The 21,081-nt window shown below is 42.2% G+C and overlaps 1 protein-coding gene across 2 annotated transcripts in view; it reads left to right on the top strand.

Annotated features, from left to right (window-relative positions):
* Positions 1–21,081, top strand: part of cwc27 (CWC27 spliceosome associated cyclophilin) — a 29,777-nt gene that overhangs the window by 360 nt on the left and 8,336 nt on the right. Inside the window, exons 2-11 of one of the 2 annotated variants that reach the window (XM_035624286.2) lie at positions 254–350; positions 925–1,037; positions 1,195–1,338; positions 1,483–1,581; positions 1,675–1,778; positions 2,199–2,268; positions 2,963–3,042; positions 3,126–3,162; positions 3,248–3,426; positions 16,158–16,261. In XM_035624286.2, the coding sequence (XP_035480179.1) occupies positions 254–350; positions 925–1,037; positions 1,195–1,338; positions 1,483–1,581; positions 1,675–1,778; positions 2,199–2,268; positions 2,963–3,042; positions 3,126–3,162; positions 3,248–3,426; positions 16,158–16,261 (1,027 nt within the window). The remainder of the gene's footprint in view (positions 1–253; positions 351–924; positions 1,038–1,194; positions 1,339–1,482; positions 1,582–1,674; positions 1,779–2,198; positions 2,269–2,962; positions 3,043–3,125; positions 3,163–3,247; positions 3,427–16,157; positions 16,262–21,081) is intronic. The other variant, XM_035624287.2, reaches the window with a different exon arrangement.

The following is a 21,081-nucleotide window of genomic DNA, read 5'->3' on the forward strand; positions in this document are numbered from 1 at the left end:
TGCAGCAGTATATATATATATATATATATATATATATATATATATATACATATATATATATATATATATATATATACATATGAGTGTTCCACGCCTCCAGTTTCGAAAGTTGCAAATGTGTCACAGCCCATTCAACATTTAAAACGGTTACACGTGGAATGTACATTTTTTTCCTTGCATGCCAGATGTAAATGGGAAAATACTTTGCAATTGAATCTGCCAACTTATTTCCCCCCTCGTGATCATTTCTCAGGTCCTGTTGAAGACCACGGCAGGCGATATTGACATTGAGTTGTGGTCCAAGGAGGCTCCCAAAGCATGCAGGAACTTTGTGCAACTCTGCATGGAAGGTAAACATAAGTAAATGATGACTGCACTTTATAACATACTGTAAAACCATACCAAAATCCGTCAGCAAGTCAAACCTGCTCTTCCTAGTTTGATAGGTCAGATTTTATACAGCCACACATGGGTCATGTTGAATGTGGAGTAAAGTCAATCGTGAGTTATCAGTCGTATCCTTAGAATTTCCTGGAGATGATGGTGCCAACTATTTCGACTAAAGATGCCAATGTGTTGACATCTGAAATTACAGTAGAGTGTGCAGTTGTTGCCACGGCGTCCTGAACATCAGGGCCACAGTTCTTAAAGGGAAACATTAATGTTTTACAATCTGGATTTATATTTTGTGTTAAACATTTTCATACAACTTTTAAGACCATAATAAGTTTCAAGAAATCCTGAAATTCCAGCTGTACACTGACTAAATCAATTCCCCAGATTTATACCAGCAATTAATGATACTTAATTAATTGATCAGTTAATCACAAATCATGTTTACTTTTCAGGATACTCTTTTGTAATGATGAGGGTAGTTTTGCAAAATTCACATGCCTTTGAAATTAAAACCTCTCTGTCCTCTAGGCTACTATGATGGCACCATATTCCACAGAGTGGTGCAGGAATTCATTGTTCAAGGTGGCGATCCCACAGGAACAGGGACCGGTGGCGAATCCATCTACGGTCGGCCATTCAAGGTCAGACTACTTCTCCGTTCATTTTTTTTAAATATATTATTCTGTAAAATGAATGTTATTTCTTACAAAGTCATGAGTATAAATCCCACTTCACACATCAAGCTTCCACACTCACAGACTTACAGTGCAATACCTGCTTCTTTTTTTGAACTTTCAGGATGAATTTCACTCCAGATTGCGTTTCATTCGAAGAGGTTTGGTTGCCATGGCAAATGCTGGACCACATGATAATGGCAGTCAGTTTTTCTTCACCTTGGCACGTGCAGACGAGCTCAACAATAAACACACCATATTCGGCAAGGTATATCTAAAGACCTATAGCCATTGACATAAATGTTTCCTATGTGTTAAGTCCCAAGCAACATTCATGTAATGCATCTTTTAACTGCTTTGGGTTGTTGTACAATTATTGACCATGAAGTTTTATTTCCCAACATTCCTGCAGGTCACAGGAGATACGGTTTATAATTTGCTCAGATTAACAGAAGTTGAATGTGACCACGAGGAAAGACCTCTAAATCCCCACAAAATAAAAACAGCCGAGGTATTTTTTTATTTTTTAAACTTTCATCTTCTTTCTTTTTATCCTTTCAACTTCTTCCTTTCAGTGTCTGTGATATTTTTTTGTCTTTTCAAGGTGCTTCATTCTCCTTTTGATGACATTGTACCTCGTGAAACTAAAAAAGGAAAAAAGGATAAAGACAAAGAGGAGGGAAAGAAATCACAGTCCAAAGCCACAAAGTGAGTGCTCAGACTTCATCTTTCTTTCTGCCTCTAACAACAAACAACTGTATTTCAGTCAAAAACCTTGTTGTCAGTATCACTATCCGCCATATAGGATAATTTGTAAATTTTCTAAAAATAATTTTCACTCGATACGACATCTGGTTTCCGGGCGCCGTCCTCTATAAAGATTGACAACAGGTAATATTGATAATAATTGCTGGATCACATGTTTAGTTTCCAGTGAACTTTAAAGAATGTCTCAACAGAAAGTGTGTCGTCATTAAGAATTCGTCACAGAAGTCACAGAATTGAGCCACTTTGGAGTATAAGATGAAAAAAGCCAACTGTTCTTAGACGCAAGTCTAAATGTAATCTTTGTCCAAGTATTGTTGTAATTGATGCTTCGGTCACACCAGTATTTTTTGTTTTTCGTAGGAACTTCAGTCTGTTGTCATTTGGAGAGGAAGCTGAAGAGGAAGAGGAGATGGTGAATCAAGTCAGCCAGGTACTGAACTTACAAAACGTGTCTGTCAGACGCATCATTGAAACATCGGCCACCTCTGGCATTGACCCTCGTGACAGTCAGTCACAACTACCGGATGTGTCTTGAGTAATATCATTACTGAATGAATCGAAACAAATTCAATGGTCGGATATTCCAGTGTTTTCTTAATCAGTTGTTTCTTTATCAATTTTTACAACATAAAACATTAAAATGATATATATCTTATTTCATTTGCTTAAATTGTTGTTGGTGCAGGACATGGGCAGTAAAAGTAAAGTGAGTTAATAAAAATCAAGCTTGCATATTTATTTTGTCATAAGTTTTACCTCAGTTTACATTTTCCACCAAGTCGAGCTTCGGTTTTGTTAATCTCAAATATTGGCAAAAGATGGTGTTGGCGATGGGGGACAAAAGATCTGGTGACAGTGAGATGTCTGTGGAGATTCTCATCGTTATTGTTAGAGAGACGTGTACATTTCTAATGCAAGAAGAATCATTGTAAAATGCTTTGAATTAATTATAGTGTATATACTCACCCACAGTCGTTTAGAATGAGGAGTCTGTACCTTACAAGCCTTTTTTTATTTATTTAAATTAATGGTTTGTGTTTTTGTTTGTTTATTTTGTCAGAAATTGAGGTTGCATTGATATAAAAAAAATGTTGCAGCTCAACAATTTTTTTATGTTTTGTCAGACATTAAAGGGAAAAAGCAAAAGCAGCCATGACCTTCTGAAAGATGATCCAAGGCTGAGCTCTGTTCCAGCAGTTGATAAGTATGTAAAAACAAATTAATTTAATGATTACATAATCTTTGATTTGTCATTTTAAACATTATTTTATACTCCTTCTTCAACAGGAAGAAAAAGAAAGGGACACCTGGAGATCCAGCTGAGGTAAATCAGACAATGATTATGTTGAGAGGAGAATTTCCCCCAGAGTCGCTTTTATCAGATTGCGAGTTTCAATGTGTTCTTCCAGAAGGACGACGAGGAGGTCGACGGTGATGCCGAAGAAGACATGGACGCAGATGAAGAGTATGACCCGGACAGGAAGGAGAAGATGAGGGAACTCGTCAGTCAAAAGCTAAAGAAAGGAAAAGGCACAGAAAACGCGACCGAGCCAGGCGAAGAGGAGCGAGGGAAAAAGACCAGCCGCAGGTAATGACTGCATTACTGTATCTTTCTTTCCAGTGCCCTGGGGTCTCATTTATAAACGTGGCTCACGCACAAAACGGGTCTGGAAACGTGCGTACGTACACTTCCCACGCAAAGGTTTGTGATCTATAAAAAAACAAACTTGACGGGAGAATGTGCGCACCGTAAGCAAACTTTGAACTTTGCGTACGGCGTACGCACATTCGGGACACAAGGGGAATAAGCGACACAGACGCTGAGGTCGTGAACTGAAGTCACATTGTAGAAAGTAAATGTGGGAAGAGCATAGACTGTATGGAGAAGAGCGGTTGACGCCTCACGCTCGCAATTCTTTTTTCTCGCTCCTGTGACCAACTGCTTTTACTTCCTCAACAGCGGCACAACACAGAGACACTTCCCCTTTGCCCTGAGAAACTGCAGCATTTAGACAGACTGCAAATTCACTACTGCAACTCTGTTTTTTATCGGACCCTCGCTGCTCACTGACCCCGTGAGGGAGAGAGTGCGGGGGGGGTCGATGCGGACACGTTCCTCTTTGCCTCCACCTTGAATGAATGAGATTCTTTATGTTGCACATTTAAAATAAAACTCAAGCAACACAAATTAAATACATGTTTGTGAAGGAGTAGAAAGATGTAGGGAAACTTCAGATCGGACCACTTTTTCTAATTCTTCCCACTGTCCACTCTGTCCCACTGATGGTTGACAGCCGCAGCAACACGTCGCCTCTCGCACTGCTTCTTTTTATTAGTGATCCGCTGCTGTGGCACCGAATAACGCTGTTTTCCAGGCGTCCCCCTCCCTACAGGCGAGTCTATGTCAGTGTCTGAGAAGTGAGGTGTTTTTTTTTTCTCTCACCGGTCGGAACGAAAGAACAATTGGATGCCAGGGTCATTAATATACGGATCAGCATTCATGATGTGATTTGCATTGACTATTTATGGTTAAAATGGGCGTGTACAGGGCGGGATATGAGGCAGATTCACGTACGCACACTTGAAGGTGATCTGTGATTTATATAGGGAGAATTGCGCACAGGTGTGCGTACGCACGGTTTTATAAGTCTAAATATTTTTCAGCGTACGCCATTTTCGGCTTTTTGGCGCACGTACACTTTTAGTAAGGATCCTACGTCCTACAGTTTTATAAATGAGACCCCTGGTCTACCTGGTTATGCATCGACTGCTCAGCGGCTTCAGCAGGGTCAGGAAGTTGTTGTTGTACTTGTAATGCAGCATGACAACCTGACGGGGGAGCTGTTGAACTGTGTGATGCAGAGAAGGCTTGAGGGAGCACGTTGAGAATCCCTCTGCTCCTGCATTACAACAATAAGATGAGAATAGGCCATGCAAAGGTTATTTTTATGTCAAGCAGCGCTAGCGTAGTAAATTCACATCAGATGCGTTTTGTCTGACCAACCGTGCAGAACCCAAACATGTTCAATTCATTGTCATAATAAAACAAGCAGAAGCTGGAACAGGGCGATGTTTGGCACAGTGATTAAACATTTTCCAAAATAGCTGATTTTCTCTAAATGGTCAATTATCTCGACCCAATCGTGTCCACACAGAGTTGATGTTGCAAAGTTCAGATCCTCGAGAAAACGGATCCGAAAGAGATCAGAATGATTCCCAACGTTCAGACACCAACAGCTCCCAGACACACCAAAAACAATCGTTAGCATGTATTAATTATTGCCTCTCTGCAGCAGCAAATCCTCCTGAACAGCCATGTATTGTCTGCCGGTGTCTTTGATGAGGTCGTGGTCGGATTGATGTGCATTTTACCCTTTTCAAACCGGGCTGATTTAGAACATGCGCATCACTACGACCCCAGCACATTTTCTCACGGAGAAGTTCAGCACAAGGTGCTGTATGTTCACAGAAAATATGAAAAATATTTGTGATGCTTTTCTTTGATGAAGCTTGGGCAGAGAAACTGTTAATGTCAAGTCATGTCTGCAGATCTTTTTCATCCTTTTAAATCCCTGTTAAGCTACCCCATAGCTACAATTACTGAGGATTTTTTTAGTAAATCTACCAATTTATTTGCTCCATCAATCAATCAAATTTTGGTGTTTGAAATATAAGAAATCAGTGGAAAAAGAAAAGTGGAAACTGAGAAAAGAAGCATATCCTCACATTGTAGAGGACTAACTGAATGAACTAATCAGTTAGGGTCTACAGTACCTAAAGCTGCTGAATGTCATAGTTTCCCCCAAATATTATGAACAACATATATCTGTACTGGCATGTTAAAGTGATACTTTACAGATTTAGCGTTGCACTTTAAAGCTGGGGGATCCACTAGGGACAGATTTTAAGAATAATTGTCAAAGCTGAAGCAGCAGAGACGGAGATGACGATCCTGAGTTGTAGTCCCCAGTTTGGGTCAAGCTCAACAAATATGGATCCTACATTTCCCATAATCCAGCTCAGTTGCATCTTTCTCGATTGACGGCTTTCTTTCAGATATCACAGCTCAAGTCTGTAACACAGACTTTCTTTTTAAAAAAAGGTGAGGACTCCACTCAAGCACGAGTCATCGCGATGACATCAATCTTTTTTCAGACTCCAGAGTCACAGGAAACACTAAACAACTGTTTTCACACGTGCAAAATCGCACCCAATTCTCTTCCTGGGTCTCCAAAATATTATCAGCAGCACTTTGATTCTGAACAGTATTCAATGAAAAAGAAATACTGATATTAAGAAGGCAAGATTCCATGAATATGATGTCCTTGGATGTAGTTCTAGTGTTTCCTCAGCTCTGGATTAAATAGTTCAAATTTTCACAAAATTTGGACAAAAATTCAAATTAAACGCATTCCACTACGGTTTTAGGAATATTAGTTCATCAAGATAAAAAGCTGGCGTCACTAACATTCCAGTGTCTTCTAGTGCTATTAAACCATTGGGATGAGGTAATCAGAAGAACGTCAGTGAAATTTTAAACTGTGACAAACAGTGTATAAAAACTTTATGGAAATATGGAATTTTTGTTTGTTTCTCGTGTCCATTTGAGGAAGGTCACAGTCCCCTCATCACTCCACGCTGTCGTCTGCTGCTGCGTATTTTAAGTGTCGTAGCGGAGCAGAGGCTTCAGTCAACATTTTATCTCGTGCTGTTCACTAGTTGCAAGGTTTTTTCCATTTGCACTTTTTTTGTTTCACCTCAGCAATGCGTAAAAATAAAACCTTATTGCAATATTTTAGAAATTCTTTTCCTGCGATTTCCTGCGATTTCGCGCTCGTTTCTTCGGCTGTAGCTCACTGGACCGACACCAGTGGAGCTGCTTGTTTGAAACAGTGATGTTGGCACTCGACGCAAATTACTTACTGTGCTGATGTAGAAGCAGAGAGAGAGAGAGAGAGAGAGAGAGAGAGAGAGAGAGAGAGAGAGAGAGAGAGAGAGAGAGAGAGAGAGAGAGAGAGAGAGAGAGAGAGAGAGAGAGAGAGAGAGAGAGAGAGAGAGAGAGAGAGAGAGAGAGAGAGAGAGAGAGAGAGAGAGAGAGAGTGTGTGTGTGACAACATTAGTATGAAAATGACCCAAGCGGAACAGTGAGTGATTTATCTCTCATCTCTCTTTGATGCTGCGACTTGACCAGTTATCCCTCTTTTAAATCCTCGTAACAAGTAGCCCTGGACACACATCGTCAACATATCCTTCTCTCATTAGTGCTAATGGGATAATGAGCAGGCCCCCAGTCAGAGTGAGTGTGTGTGCGTGCGTGTATGTGTGTCCTGACTGACAGCCAGCCCAATGCAGGCAGACTGTAGTATATTAAACACAAGCGCAGATTGTTTTGCTACAAGAACTGTAACCCAACACAGTGGTTTGTCTTGGCAGGGAATCAAAGAGCAGGCTGGTAGGTACAGTGTTAGTCCGGGACAAAGGGGGCATTGTTGCAGGGTGAGCTCTGCTCTCCCACTGTTGCTTTGGGCTTTCAGCTGCTCTGTGTACGAGGAGGAACACCAACTGGTATCTAGTCACCTGGGGGGGGGGGGGGTTAAAAGCGGTTTTGTTTGATTAACTTTGCTAATGCAGGACTTTTGTTGTTTGCTTCAATTTCTCCTGCATCAATTTTGAAGCGTGGAGTGTATGTGTGTGTGTGAAGGACAGTCCTCTAGAGTCTGCAGCATGCTCTGGCTTCAGTCGGGGATGGGGGGGGGGTTACGATGCTGGCTGTGTCTGTCTTAAAGTCCAGGCTGTTGAGACAACCTTGAAGTAAGGAGTCTCCTTGAAACCAAAATAGTTTTTACATCAGGTCAAAACTATCTTATGTTGCTCTCCAGCAGCCAGATGATATTCCATTGCAATATTCCATGATTGCAAAAAATGCTTGGACTTGTTCATGCACAAGTTGCCAAATAACGGGCCGAGGCGATTTGAAGACGTTAAGGATCGCTCTCAACTCAATTAGAAGAGATCCTGAGTCTTTCGCCGAGTTTGTCTCAGCTCAGCTGCGATGTTTGAAGTCAGTCATTCTGGTTAAGCCTTTACGCTCACAGTTTGACACTTCTTTTATGTTACTACTGATCAAATCTGGTTTGGCTACGTTTGAAGTAGGCCTCTTTGGGGAAGGGGGGGGCTCCTTTATAAGAGACAGTACTGAATGAAGTCCCAAAAGCAGCGTATGTGGTAGTCGCCACTTTTGTTAAACCCGACGGGGCATGACTGGAGAAGCAAAACGCTTCCATATGGCTGTGGGACACAGAGTGAGCTGCTTCTGCCAGCAGGGCCTGGCTCCCTCTGCTGTCTTACTGCAGCCTGAAGATAATGACAGAACCGCACTTCCTGTTAGTTATATCACTTGTTATCACACACTTCTAAATGGTGTATACAGTACATGGCAGCGGACCTGTAATAATACAGGTGGAATCACTTTTTTTTAACAGAATTATTATAATAATGAGGTTGCTGTCATGGTCATCACATCACCCAATGATGTCCCTTTACAGTACCTCATTAAATGAATAAGAGGATAAGTGTGTGTGTGTGTGTGTGTGTGTGTGTGTGTGTGTGTGTGTGTGTGTGTGTGTGTGTGTGTGTGTGTGTGTGTGTGTGTGTGTGTGTGTGTGTGTGTGTGTGTGTGTGTGTGTGTGTGTGTGTGTGTGTGTGTGTGTGTGTGTGTGTGTGTGTGTGTGTGTGTGTGTGTGTGTGTGTGTGTGTGTGTGTGTGTGAGTGAGAGAGATAGAGAGTGATAGAGAGAAAGAGGCTAGGATAAGGATATTTAGGATACTCTTGCCTCTTAATTAGGATTAGATGAACCACATATTCTTAATTTACATAAGATGTCATAATTAAACTACATCATTGGTCAAAAAAGATACCTTGTTGAAGGTCAAAGGCATGTGGCGCTCTGACAAAAATCAGATGTTTCCTCTGGCACGTCTCCCCTTAAAGGGGCAGTAAGTGATTTTGGATCATCTCTGTTGTTTTTGATGATTTTACCGCGCTGGTTGGGGCACGAACTCGCAGCCTTGGGCATGTGAGCGCAAACTATGAGGCCAGCGTGGAGTCTTAAATATTTTTCGCTTGCACGCCTCTTAAGGTGTCGGGGTGTGATGTTTACACACTTCACACACAGTGTTGTGTGGTGTCCGCACCATTTTTCTCTGTTTTTGATTTACAGAGCCAGGGCTGAGCGGAAAAAGCAGGCCATTTCCCCCCCCCCCGCGCACACACAGAACCGACAGCCAGCGGACGGTGAAGAAATATTCGCAGATTTTTACAAAGAAAGTGTTTCGCCTTAAAATCGCTTACTGCCCCTTTAATGAGCATCACGATCATCCGGGACATCTTCAGATGTCTTTCTGACGGACAAAAGTCCTCACAAAAATTTCAAAAAACAATTGATTATCAAAAACAAAAGTTAATCCTTGCACTTCTGCATCTTCTATGTTCCATATTTGGTCTTTTTTTCCACTGTGCAAAGCATTTCGCCCAGGGGACAGGGTGAGTCCGAGTGGGACGTCGGGCTCTAATTATCCCGACCAAGCGGCCGTCTCCTCGGTGCCGTGTCACCACGTATTAATTGGCTGCACCTGTCTCTCGCCATCGGTCACGACCCAACGCGTTCTCAGGCAAAGGTTGCGAAGATCAAAAAAGCATTCGCCGCCGCCTTTGTGGCAGAAAACTGCTTGAAATAATCCAGCCCTTGGCAGCGGGATTGTGTATGTTTTGGAACCTCCAGGTCTACACATCTCTGGCCCACCGTAGCATGTCTGCCCCATATGGGGCACTTGCTCGCTGGAACGAGTTCCAGACAGCAACGCATGTCTGGGATGTGGGGGTTAGACTTTTTTTCTTTCTTTTTTTTGGGGGGGGGGAAAATGAATTTGAAAAAAACAGCAGAACACTTGGACTGCAATCAAAGACGGGATTTGACTGCGTGAAGGTTTATTCTGTCTTCTGCTCTCAAACGAGGAAGACGCATATCAAATTTACAGCAAAATGTTAAGGAAGAAGAGATCCACTGGATAGCCTTCAAGATTCCCTGCTTTCCTGCATCCTCGCTAATTAACGGAAGGACAAAGGCTCCAGTTAGTAACCGCGTGGCAGATGAACCCGCTCTAAAGGAGGAACCTTGGTCCGCTGCGTGGGTAATGCTTTGGTCTCGTTCACTCTGCAAAGTCATGCAAATTCCTGTGTTGAGGTTGGATTCCTCCACTCCAGCTCACAGTTCTCCTTGGCCTGCGACCAAGCCATGGAGTGCCCCCTGAGGGGCGCTCACCCAGCTGCCTTGTTATTCTAGCACATTCATCCACATCACTTGCTCAGTCATTAGACTGGTTCGAGTCCACCGTAGCCGGCAGAAGCTGCTGCTGCCCTCCTCCAAGTGCACTTACACCAAGCGAGACGTGCTAAATTTTATTTTTAAACATACGCTTGACTTGTCACAATCATGCCATGGCTATATTTTAACCCAAAACGCTTTGATTTAATCAGCAACTGTGTTTCTTAAAGTCACTTGACGGCTGGAAAAGGAGAATACAGAGAAATCCAAAAAAGGCAAGTACGCCTGTTTTGTGCATTTTGGAAAAGGACTGAATTTTTGATGAACCATACAGTCATCACTGGACTATTTTTAAGGTTGTCGAATTCCTGTGTCAGCCTCAGACTCCTGCCAGACACTGGAGTATTAAATGCAAGGCTCTGAATCACGAGAGAGCTCTTGGTCTACTGCCAATCACTTCGTATGCTTTCTTTATGAAAAGTTAATCATCCACAGCTCTCTGGGTTTCACTCTTTTTTTTTTTTGAGGGGGGGGGGGGTTCTGAATCAGTGACAGTAGCTGGCAGCCCCCAGGAAGTCCCGGGCCGCAGGGACTGGCAGGGAGTCGCGAGAAGGATTCATTTCAGTCTGTTTATCTGGCAGCTAATGATAATGGCTGAGTGGTTTCGTGTTATTTTAAAATGATCAGCAGTCTCCTCTCTTGCAGGCATAGATGGATGCATGGATTGGTGGATGTGTCTTCTCGGGTGCTTTTAGAGAAAAGGGGCAGAGGGCGAGTAGCAGGCAGAGTTTTCACTCCACAATCTCTTCCATGTCCTCTTCCCTAACCCTAACCCGTTGCTGGTCAATTCATTTTTGAACCTCGATAATGAATGTCATGGAGATTCTCTTTCATCCGGGTCAGGATCAGGAGTCCAGCTGCTCCTGATTCAAAGCCTTTGGATGACTCGCTAATAAAATGCTAACGGCACCTGGACTGGGTTGCAGCAGCTATTATTAAATCTAATGCTACTTTTATTTTTGTGTGAAGACCTTCATGCATTATTAACTTACCCGCTTGTCATTTTAGAAATCAGGTTGCAGTATTGAAACTTGGAATTTCTTTGCAAGTGGAAACCATAATGATGTATAAATAAAACAGGAAGTCACTGGAGCACCGCATAACTGCCTACGATGAGGACTTTAAAAGGTGGTCTGTATTTCCGTCATCACTGCTAATCTTGTGTCAGCGTAGCTTCTTTTCTTTCTTTTTTAAAAAATCTCCAAACAGTTTTGATCTACATGCACACACTGTGGAGAAATGTGTGTTTTGTAGTTTCCGTGCGGTTTAGAATGAGAGATGATGCTGGGCAGATGGTTCAGTACGCAAAAGTTACTCCTGGCAGTTCTTGTGCAAAAATATTTATCAACAACAAATCCCTGTGCAGGAATTAGTTTGTGTGGCGTAACCTGTTTTGATTCAGTGATGTGTACAACGCCAACAAGTACGCACCAGTGTTATAAATACGCTTTGAGTCTGAACTTACCCTGGAAGAGCTGGTGCAGTCGGCTCCAGTTCAACAGTGGTGATCCCTCCGGTGCTGTACATGATTTGTTACAGTTAACCCTCACTCCTTGCTCGGATTTGTCAAGCGTCGCCATTTTAAAAATGACCACTCATCTGGCATGACAAGATCTGCTGAATGAAAAGTTGTGCAACAAATGAGGTTACAAGTCACCATTATTTTTAACAGCAATGAATCAGAGGAGTTCTTTCTCCATCTATTGATTGATTCGATGTTTGGTATGAAATGTCAGAAAATAGTCTTAAGACGTTTTACTATAGGAATGTTTTCAAGTGATTCTTTTTGCCCAGCCCGCAGTCCACAAATCAAAGATGAACCATTTATAATCATTTTAAACTGAGGAAATCAGCAACCTCTCTCATTTCAGCAGCTGGGATTTGGAAAATGGTTTGTATGTTTGCATAAGAAATAAGAAAATTACGAATAAGAAATTGCTGTAAAAAAAAAAAAAAAGCCGTTAAAGTCATTCAGAGACGGTGTCACCTATTACAATTTGTCCAAGGGAGAGCACCGACAGATTTATTTTTCATACCGTGCTTAGTGCATATGTTAGCCACAAGCCGTGTTAAAAAAAATAATAATCATTGGCCAATATTCACATTGAGTGTCATATTAGCATTTGCCTCAAAAAAACAATATCAACCATTCTCTGCCTGAACGATCTGAATCAGAGCTGTGACAGTTAATCGATTAGTAATCGACCGCTAAATTAATCAACAACTATTTTGATAATCGATTAATCGGTTCAAGTAGAAAAAGTCAAAATTCTCTGATTTCAGCTTCTTAACTGTGAATATATTCTGGTTTCTTTGCTCCTCTATGACAGTAAACTAAATGTCTTGGTGTGTAGACAAAACAAAACCTCATCATGTTTTGGTTTTGGGTAACACGATCAACATTTTTCACCATTTTATGACATTTTATGGACCTAAACGAACTAAATCGATTAATTGGGAAAATAATCGACAGATTAATCGATTATGAAAACAATCGTTAGTCGCAGCCCTAATCTGAATACTCTGGATGTAGATGAACCAAACTTGATTCATCCAGTTTAGTCAAGGTGTGTGGAGGCAAAAATAATTTGTAGTGTACAGTGTTGTGATGCGATGCGAGGGTCTCGGGAGGAATTCGCTGAGCCTCGAGCTGTGTCTTAACAGGTGTTGCTGGGGCTTTTCCTGTCCTCTCTGGCCTCTTTCCCCTCACCGGCGGCGGCGTTGTGGAGCCGATTGTTTGGCTGTTGCCTTGGAAACGTCTCTTGTTTTCTGAGTGGCGGCATGTCAAGGCAGGCAGCAAATGATCGCTCAGTCCAAAGCGCTCACTCACGGCGGAATATGCGCGCCTGTTAAAACCTCACCTCTCAGTGCCGGAGAAGAGGCCGGCCTCTTTTCAGGTAAAGAGCCTCGGGTCACACTCGACACTTGAGTTAATTAAACTAAAACACATAGAAATCAGGCCAAGAAGACAAAATAATACAATACAATGTGTATATACAGTACGTCATTCATAATGGTGATGGATAACTCATAATGTAATAGGCCCACAATAAATACCTCCGTCGTCAGCTTAAAATGCTCAGTATTTTTCTTTTGAAACGTGTCAGGTCAGGTCATTTTGAGGTCGTACTTTGTGATCAATAATATGTTCACTTATAGCCACAGTTATTATTTGCAAATGCAGTAAGTACTGGCCTTTCTTTGGTATTTTAGTTTATTTTTTTCTTTGTCACATACCATATTTTCATCTTGCAGTGTTTGCTAATACATACAACCGGCAACACTTTCAGGCAGCAGGCATTTGGCCTCGTGGTCAGTTGTTTTTCTAGTTGTCAGTAGGAGAACTATACAGTACAGTCTTTACGTGGTCGCCCGATGATGCAAACCCTTACCAGAGAGTGAAATTAACAAGGACGACATTATACGTCAAGTCATTAAAACGTTTTTAAAGATCATGTTGACATTCTCCAAAGTGACGTGAACTGCCTCAACATAAAGCAACAGTCTTGTAAATTTAAACCCACTGACTTTATGTTTATGTTCCTGTTATTTTACCCACCTACTGCAATAATTACACATTTTCAAACCGAAGATGTATGTTTATGTGGATGCCAATATTCTGTCTTGAAGCGAGGTGTATCTAGCAACGAAAAAAGTCACTATATTTACTAGGCGTTACCTCTTTATTCGTGTGATATTGTGAGTGACAGTTTGTAGTCTTTGCCTTATTATGTTTCTAAAGCCCACCCTCGGTTTGTCGCATCTGACTCCCATTAGCATACTGTATGTGAAAATATGTCTCTCAGAAAAGCGGTTTGTTGTCATTGCTTCTAGACAGAGCTGAGCAGGAGACTTCCTCACACAGACTGACCCTGCCAACCATTTTTGCTCTTGGCAACACAAGTCTGGATTCAGCTGCAACATATTTTTTTTTTTCTCTTCAAGAAAGGAGTGGACTAGCAACTGCATGTCTGACTGATTCCTCATGTGTATCCTCGGGAGCAGCGGGGAAGCTAACGAGGAGGAGACATGACATCAAGTTCCACCACAGCTGCTAATATTTGCCGAGGCACTTAGAGTTAGAATGTCACTCAGTTTGATGCCTCCGCGCTTTGCCCTCAGACAACGTCGGGGAATTAAAGAGCGATAGCATGAGCACTGGAAAGCTGCGGTACACAGGAATGAAAGTTCCAGATAAAAGGAGAGAAATGGATATAAATGATTGTCAGTCCAGAGGAGCAGATGTAAGAAACAAAGGCAGCCATTGTTTGGTCTGGAGACGCCTCACATGTTTCTAGGCCAGGGGCCCAGACTGCGCAGCTTACCTGTGCTTTGTGGCTCCGTAAGAGAATGGGACAAAAACAGAGCTGTCAAGGCAGTGCAAAAATATTATCGTTTCCTAGCATAACATATCTGCTCTGCAACTGGCAGCAGTCTCAGTCATGTGAAAGGGAACAATAATCAGCATTGCTGGCCTCACGTCAGACTTGCGTTCAGCCTTGAATGTGCTGGGCTCCGGGCCAAGGGATGCTACCTTGAATCAAGGAAGCAAAGATGTGCTTTTGGCCTCCCTGTCATCTAGTTAAAGGTTTTATAAGGGTATATTAAGGTTACGGCGCCTGTAACACTTAATGTAGTGCCACTTTGGGAAAGTTATAAAGTTGTTTTCATTACTGCTGCCACTACCAGAACTTGACAGTTGTGTATTTTCAAGTATCATAAGACATTTATGGAGTTCACTGGACACAATGAACTGCAATAACGTCCCGTGGCTTCCAAAGCTGTGCTTTACATTCAGTGTGTGCATGATAAGTCATATGACTGGGATGACAAACAAAGTTTTTTTGACTTGGACTCGTTGCACATCACTCAGGTATACTCCTGGGATAAATCGGTCTTGACTTTGGACATCATTTCTGTGCTACTTTTATAGACTCTGGCCGTTCCTGTAATATATTGGGAATTGACTGCAGAACATGTTGGCCTTAGCTTTGGATTTGACATGGGAGTCATTGACTTGGGACTTGTCGGTGTTGACCTGACCTTGCCTGGAGTGATGTGGGACTCAAATTTGGATCGGTTGGTCTTGATTCAGGATTTTGACTTGGGACTTGAAGGTCTTGGCTTGGGATTGATTTTGGATTGGGCCGTCTTGACTTGGGACCTGACATTTGACTTGTCTCTTTTACTTGGATTGAGGCTTTTACTTCTGTGTTCATGTACAACTAATCCGAATATTTAGTGATTTAGAAAACAAGAGTGTATATGATTGTAAAAAAAAATAGTGGGGGAAAGGTGAAGTAAGTGCAACAGAGTGATTGTGTTCGTTACCACCACTGATTGGCAGCATTTTAATAGATTACAAATGACGACCTCTGTCATTCCCCTTGTGACTGCTGCTAGATGGACAATTGGTCGTCCCGAAACAAGAAACAAGTTGACATTTTTCTGACCTGAGTCTGCTCAACCTCAACAGCCCCTCTAGCTCTTTCCAGGAGCCTGGAGGTGTGACAATTACTTTATTGAGGCTACATCAAATTCATTAGTGACACAAGCTTTTTTAATGTAAATTCTTCTCTCTGACACATGCACAAGCATATTTTTATGTTTGTGCTTTATGCCCACAAAAATGACCATGAACATTAACTGTTGAGAAGCATAATGTTTCTGAGCCATTCATGTTTGTTTGCGAAGACGAGCAACATTCAGGGAATTTTTGTAATTTAAAAAAATGACGTATCTGCTTCGTTAAAATAGGGAGTCCCAGTTGAGCCCAAAGTCTGTTTTAACTATTCACTTTATGTTTCTTTCATGAGAGACTTCTGTCTGTAAACCTGCTCTCTATCACCAGTATTGTCTCTTGTTGTAAGTCTTTATAACGCTTATACAGCTACATGTTGAGCTTGAATGCTTAAACCTCATTTCTCCTCTCACAGTGACGAATTACGGAAAGAGGCGCGGCAGTTGAAGAAGGAACTGCAGGCCATAAAGCAAAGGAAAGAAGAAAGTTTCAAACCTCCGGTAGAGGAAGTCAAGGAGGGTACGTGAGCAGCTTTTACTCTCCTGTGTGACTAATTGATGTGTATTACTGTTTTGCCCGTTATACTGTGGACAGTTTGATGATATACTGCACACGCCTCCCACCACAAGTAGATGATCTTTGAAGAAGAGTATTTTCATTTCGCAGCAGAGCTCAAAATGTGTGAACAAAGTCTCCAAGAGGGTGGTCCGTGCTACATTCTCTACTAATGGACACTAAGACAGGCAACCCTCTGATTTTGTCAATTAGTTGCAGACGTCTAACCCAAACCCCCCCAACCCCCAAAGCATCTGCATTTTTGTGTTACTGCTCTTGCTGCGTGGTCGCCGTAGTTGCACATCAGACTTAAAAAAAAATGTGTGTTAGTGAGTTCGCAGCTTTGGTATTCTGTAGAAATCTGCACCCACCACCACCCACCCCCATTACCACACTGCAGTCTGTCATAGCACTGTGAATCTTTGGATTTTTGCTGATGCTGAAACACGCTGGAGCACAGAGGTTAGCTTGTGTGTGTTATTGTGCAACAAAACACAATGGTTTTTTCGCGAGGGGGGGGGGGGTCTGCAGCCAAAATTAACTGGAGACCATGATGGCATTCTGTTGCTCAAACATTGTTTTTGTTTCCACAAACATGGATGGTTTAATGCTTTTATATTTTTTAAATACAGACTCTGGTTCCACTCACGACTTGCTGATTGGTTCAAGATTTTAGTGGCGATTTTGGGTGAAAGAGCATAAAACACGGTCATTGCATCGTATTTCAATACAATGACTATCTGTCAGCATGTTGCCCATAGTGATATCTGCATAGAATTCAACTGTTTCTTCAAACCTCCTAAGCAGAAAGATGCATTCTTCGAACAGATCCAGTTATAAAATTAAGTGTTGAGGTCGCACCTGAGCCACATTGTTTTACCAAGTAGCAACTAGCCTTCTCAATTAAATACAAGGTATTTTGACTCTGCCAGCGACCCTGGTTTTGTGCTTCTGTGGCAGGTTAGCCACAGGAAGGAGTTTCTTTTTAAGAGTTCCTCATTACATCTCGGTGTTGGAAGCAAAAGATAATTCCATCAGATGTAACTCTTAGATGTCACGGGCCAATGGCGACCGCAGGGGAGAAGATTGTCTCTATAAATCTGGAAACTCACCGTGGTGAGGTCTAATTTGATCTCATCCCACCGAGAGGCTGCACATCAGTTAGAGCAGCACAGATACATGAAGGGTCGCACTACTGACACTGCTAGTCCCTAAAAAGCTTTAGTCATTTTAAATAAATTTTAAATAAATAAATAAATTTTAATCTTTTTATTGTCTGTTTTTTGGTATAAATAAGTCCTGTAATTGTAACTTTTCCATGGAAAACACGTTGGAGCCACAAGTCTGGACCAGTTCTGTGTCAACAGCTGTTGCTGTGATATGTGGATCCTAAAATGCTTTGTACAGATCGAATCGGGAGAGTTAGAGCTTTCAAACAATGTATAATTTGTCAAGGCTGTGTGAAGAGCAAGTCGGACACAGACCAAAACACAGCGAAAGTAACGCCACCAAGGCCAAAGCTTCCCACGGGTGGGACGACGCATTTTAAAAGGTTAAATAAAGTTTATACAGTTTGTATACAGTATATAAAGGATATATATGGTGAAAGATTACATGAAGCTCTTTAGTCCACGGAGAAGCGTGTGATTTATTCCACATAAACAGCTTCTCACTTATTCTGCCTGCTGCCTTTTTAATACGCCGGGCCGTTTTAATCCACCCAGGTTTGCCATCACTCAGGCTAAAGCACAACCGCAGCCACTGAAGCTAATGTGACTTTTTTCATGGCCACCTGAAGCCTTGCAGCAGCTTTCTTGCTTAAAGAGAATCTAAATGTGAAAACCACTGGTGAAACCACTGGAGGTCAGGGAAGTGTTAAAGTAGTTTTCTTGTTTCAAATAACTGAAACAATTAGTCCATTAAGTGATAGTCTCGGGTCACCGTCTGAGACTATCCCACCCCCCCAGCACACACACCCACACTTGCTAGTTTCGTTCAATCTCTGGATGCCTATACGATCTGAATTAGGTTATTTGATCCCATAGACACTAAACAATTGAGCCTAGAACGGACTAAAATTGCTGTTTGTCAAAAGTCCAGACTACACAAAATAATGAAGGTCTGTCCACACAATAATCCTTTTCTATGTGCCATGTGATAACTTATGTATGTAGCAGGAGGCGGGCCTCGCCTACGTCGAAAACCTCTGGATTAATCGATAATCAGGTCACCGTTGGAGTCATTTTTTCAAACAATTACTCTGCTTACTCCTGCTGCTCCAATGTGAGGAGGGTGACAGTTATTGGCACTTTTATAAACATTATACAAACCAAACTATTCCATTCAGCAAAAAAAAAATCAACACATGAATCGATAATGAAAAATAATCAGTAGTTGTGTTCCCAGCCCGTGCGTACATAAAATAAACACGGAAGACAAAGTGAAGCATCAGGATTTTTCACTGCCATGGTCTCATATTTTTTATAGTTGCAATAGTATATGTTGTATGGTCCACATTCCTGCATGAAGTCAGTCCAAGTCCAATCCCCCCCCCCCCCCCCCCCCCCCCCCCCCCCCACATGGCTGGTATGTGCATAACCGTACTCTTGATTTTGGAGTGAAAGAGTGTCCTCAGAATTTACCATCGACTGCAGCACACATTTCATTTGCTTTTTCTCTTTTTTTTTTTTATTATAATTTTTTCAACCGTCATCACTTCACTTTTCATCACATAAATTACAGCATGTTCCCGTAGTCTGGTTTTCTCTTTCGTGGCATGCCTGCCGCGTACCACAGCCAAAAATAAGAGGGCCATTCTGAAACCACTGTCCATTCAATACCCAACCTAAATTATGTGGCGACAGTCTTTATCCCATTTAGATATTATACAGGTTCTGCGTGTGCGCCTCTGAATGTTTTATTACACGGGTGTCAGTCACGTTGTTGATTTAGAGGAAATGTTGCAGCAGAGTGGTATTTGAAACGCCAATTACCCCACGATTAGGTTTAGTGTGTTATTTTGTCTTTTTCTATCCACCACTTGACAGTTTGTGACTGGACACATCTGAAATATGTTCATAAACATCGTCTTTGTTGCATAATTGAAAATGGATAGTTGCTGTTGACCCTAAAGCACTAAATGACACGAAAAAATTGACGTTGCTTTCTTTCTTGATTGATGATCAAGGTGCCTCGCGCTTTAACTTTTCTGTGAAAGCTGCCGGTCCTCTTAGAGAGAGAGAACCTTTTATCCCATGCGAGAGGCGTCTGTCGTCCACAACAGCCTTGGGTTGCTACAACATCAGCAGCTTGATTTGTAGCTCTCTTGAACCCAAGTCACAGGAGAGGGGAGGAATGTAGTTAGAAAGGCCATCAAACTCAAAGATAGTGGTTAGTGACAACAGCTGGAGAGGGTGATGTGTGTTCGCCATGTAGGACCTCGGGGGCATCATCAGTCAGCATCCAGCGTGTCACCGGCTGCAGCGGGGAAGCAGAGCTGGAGAGGGGACTCGGGCAGAGAGACGCAGGGGGGTGGGGGGATCACTTGTTGGTCTCGTAAATCACCAGGGGAAGATTTGCCCCACCTGAGGCGGAGCGGACTTCTGTGAGGACACCGGGGAAAGTGGGGAGAGTGTGGGACTCAAATTTCCAGGGCTGCCATTGCTCAGTATTTGGATTTTTGTCGCGGCCAAAAAAATCCCAGAGAGAAACGGGAGTAATTGGGTTTTTTTCTGACATGATAAACACCCCGTGGAACCGAGGCTCTTTTGGGGGTTTTTTCAGTTACATTTCTCCTGAGGTGAACTTACTTTTTACCTCAAATACAAATACAATACTTTTTCTCCCCAACAAGACGAGAGAGCTTATTCCATAAGGAGACTATCCATAAATATCATTTAAACTTGACATTTTATATTTTCATTTCATTTTCAAAACGGTTCAACTTTACTAAAAGTCTGAACGCTGATTAAATAAACAAGATATAAGATGTTACAGAGGGAGCCGTAGAGGTGTGGACATGCTGATTTCTATTTTTGTTTTTCTATTTTGTTTTTTTTGTTTTACTTTTGGACAGACCCCCTCTCTTTCCAGTGTTTAGGCTAAGCTAAGCTAAGCATCTCCTGGCTGTAGCTTCATATTTAGCAGACAAATATGAGCGCCGTGTCTATCATCTCATCTGATGCATCGCATGAAAACAAATAAGTCGAAATGTAATAATCGCTCAAATCCGTATAATATATTTCTCCCTTTGTAGTTTTTTATAGTCTCTAGTTGGTGACGCAGACTGGCTAAGTCTTTCCTGTATCTTAGGCTTTGTTTGATGTTGTTGTATTTGTTCTGTAATATAATCTTAACTAGCAGATCTTGCTAATCGCTCTACTTTTCACTGTCGAGCTCATGACGACGGACAATGAACACACGCTGACTCATGACAGAAACAGAAACTCATAGTACCGCGGCTCCTGCTTACTAAATAACAGTGTTTGCTTTGTTGCATCATTTATTTTGCGCAGCCGAATATGTCAGAGCAACCAGTCAGGGGTGCCACGGCTTGGCCAGCCGGGTGATGCTGTCCCGGGGGGGGACGCGCATGTGTGTGTACGTGAGTGAGTGTGACATCACATTTTGTTGTGGAAAGAAGGGGGCCCCACCAGCCAGCAGACTGTGCTCACCGTCTGCCACTCTGTGACTCTACTGCCCGAGTGTCTAAGCTGGGAGATTTACAGAAGCACGTTAACTGTATGAGACACCAAAGTCAGCACGCTGATTGTCCCTCTGCTCGG

Source organism: Scophthalmus maximus, chromosome 2 (genome assembly GCF_022379125.1).
Source record: "Scophthalmus maximus strain ysfricsl-2021 chromosome 2, ASM2237912v1, whole genome shotgun sequence".
In the NCBI taxonomy this organism is placed as follows: Eukaryota; Metazoa; Chordata; class Actinopteri; order Pleuronectiformes; family Scophthalmidae; genus Scophthalmus; species Scophthalmus maximus.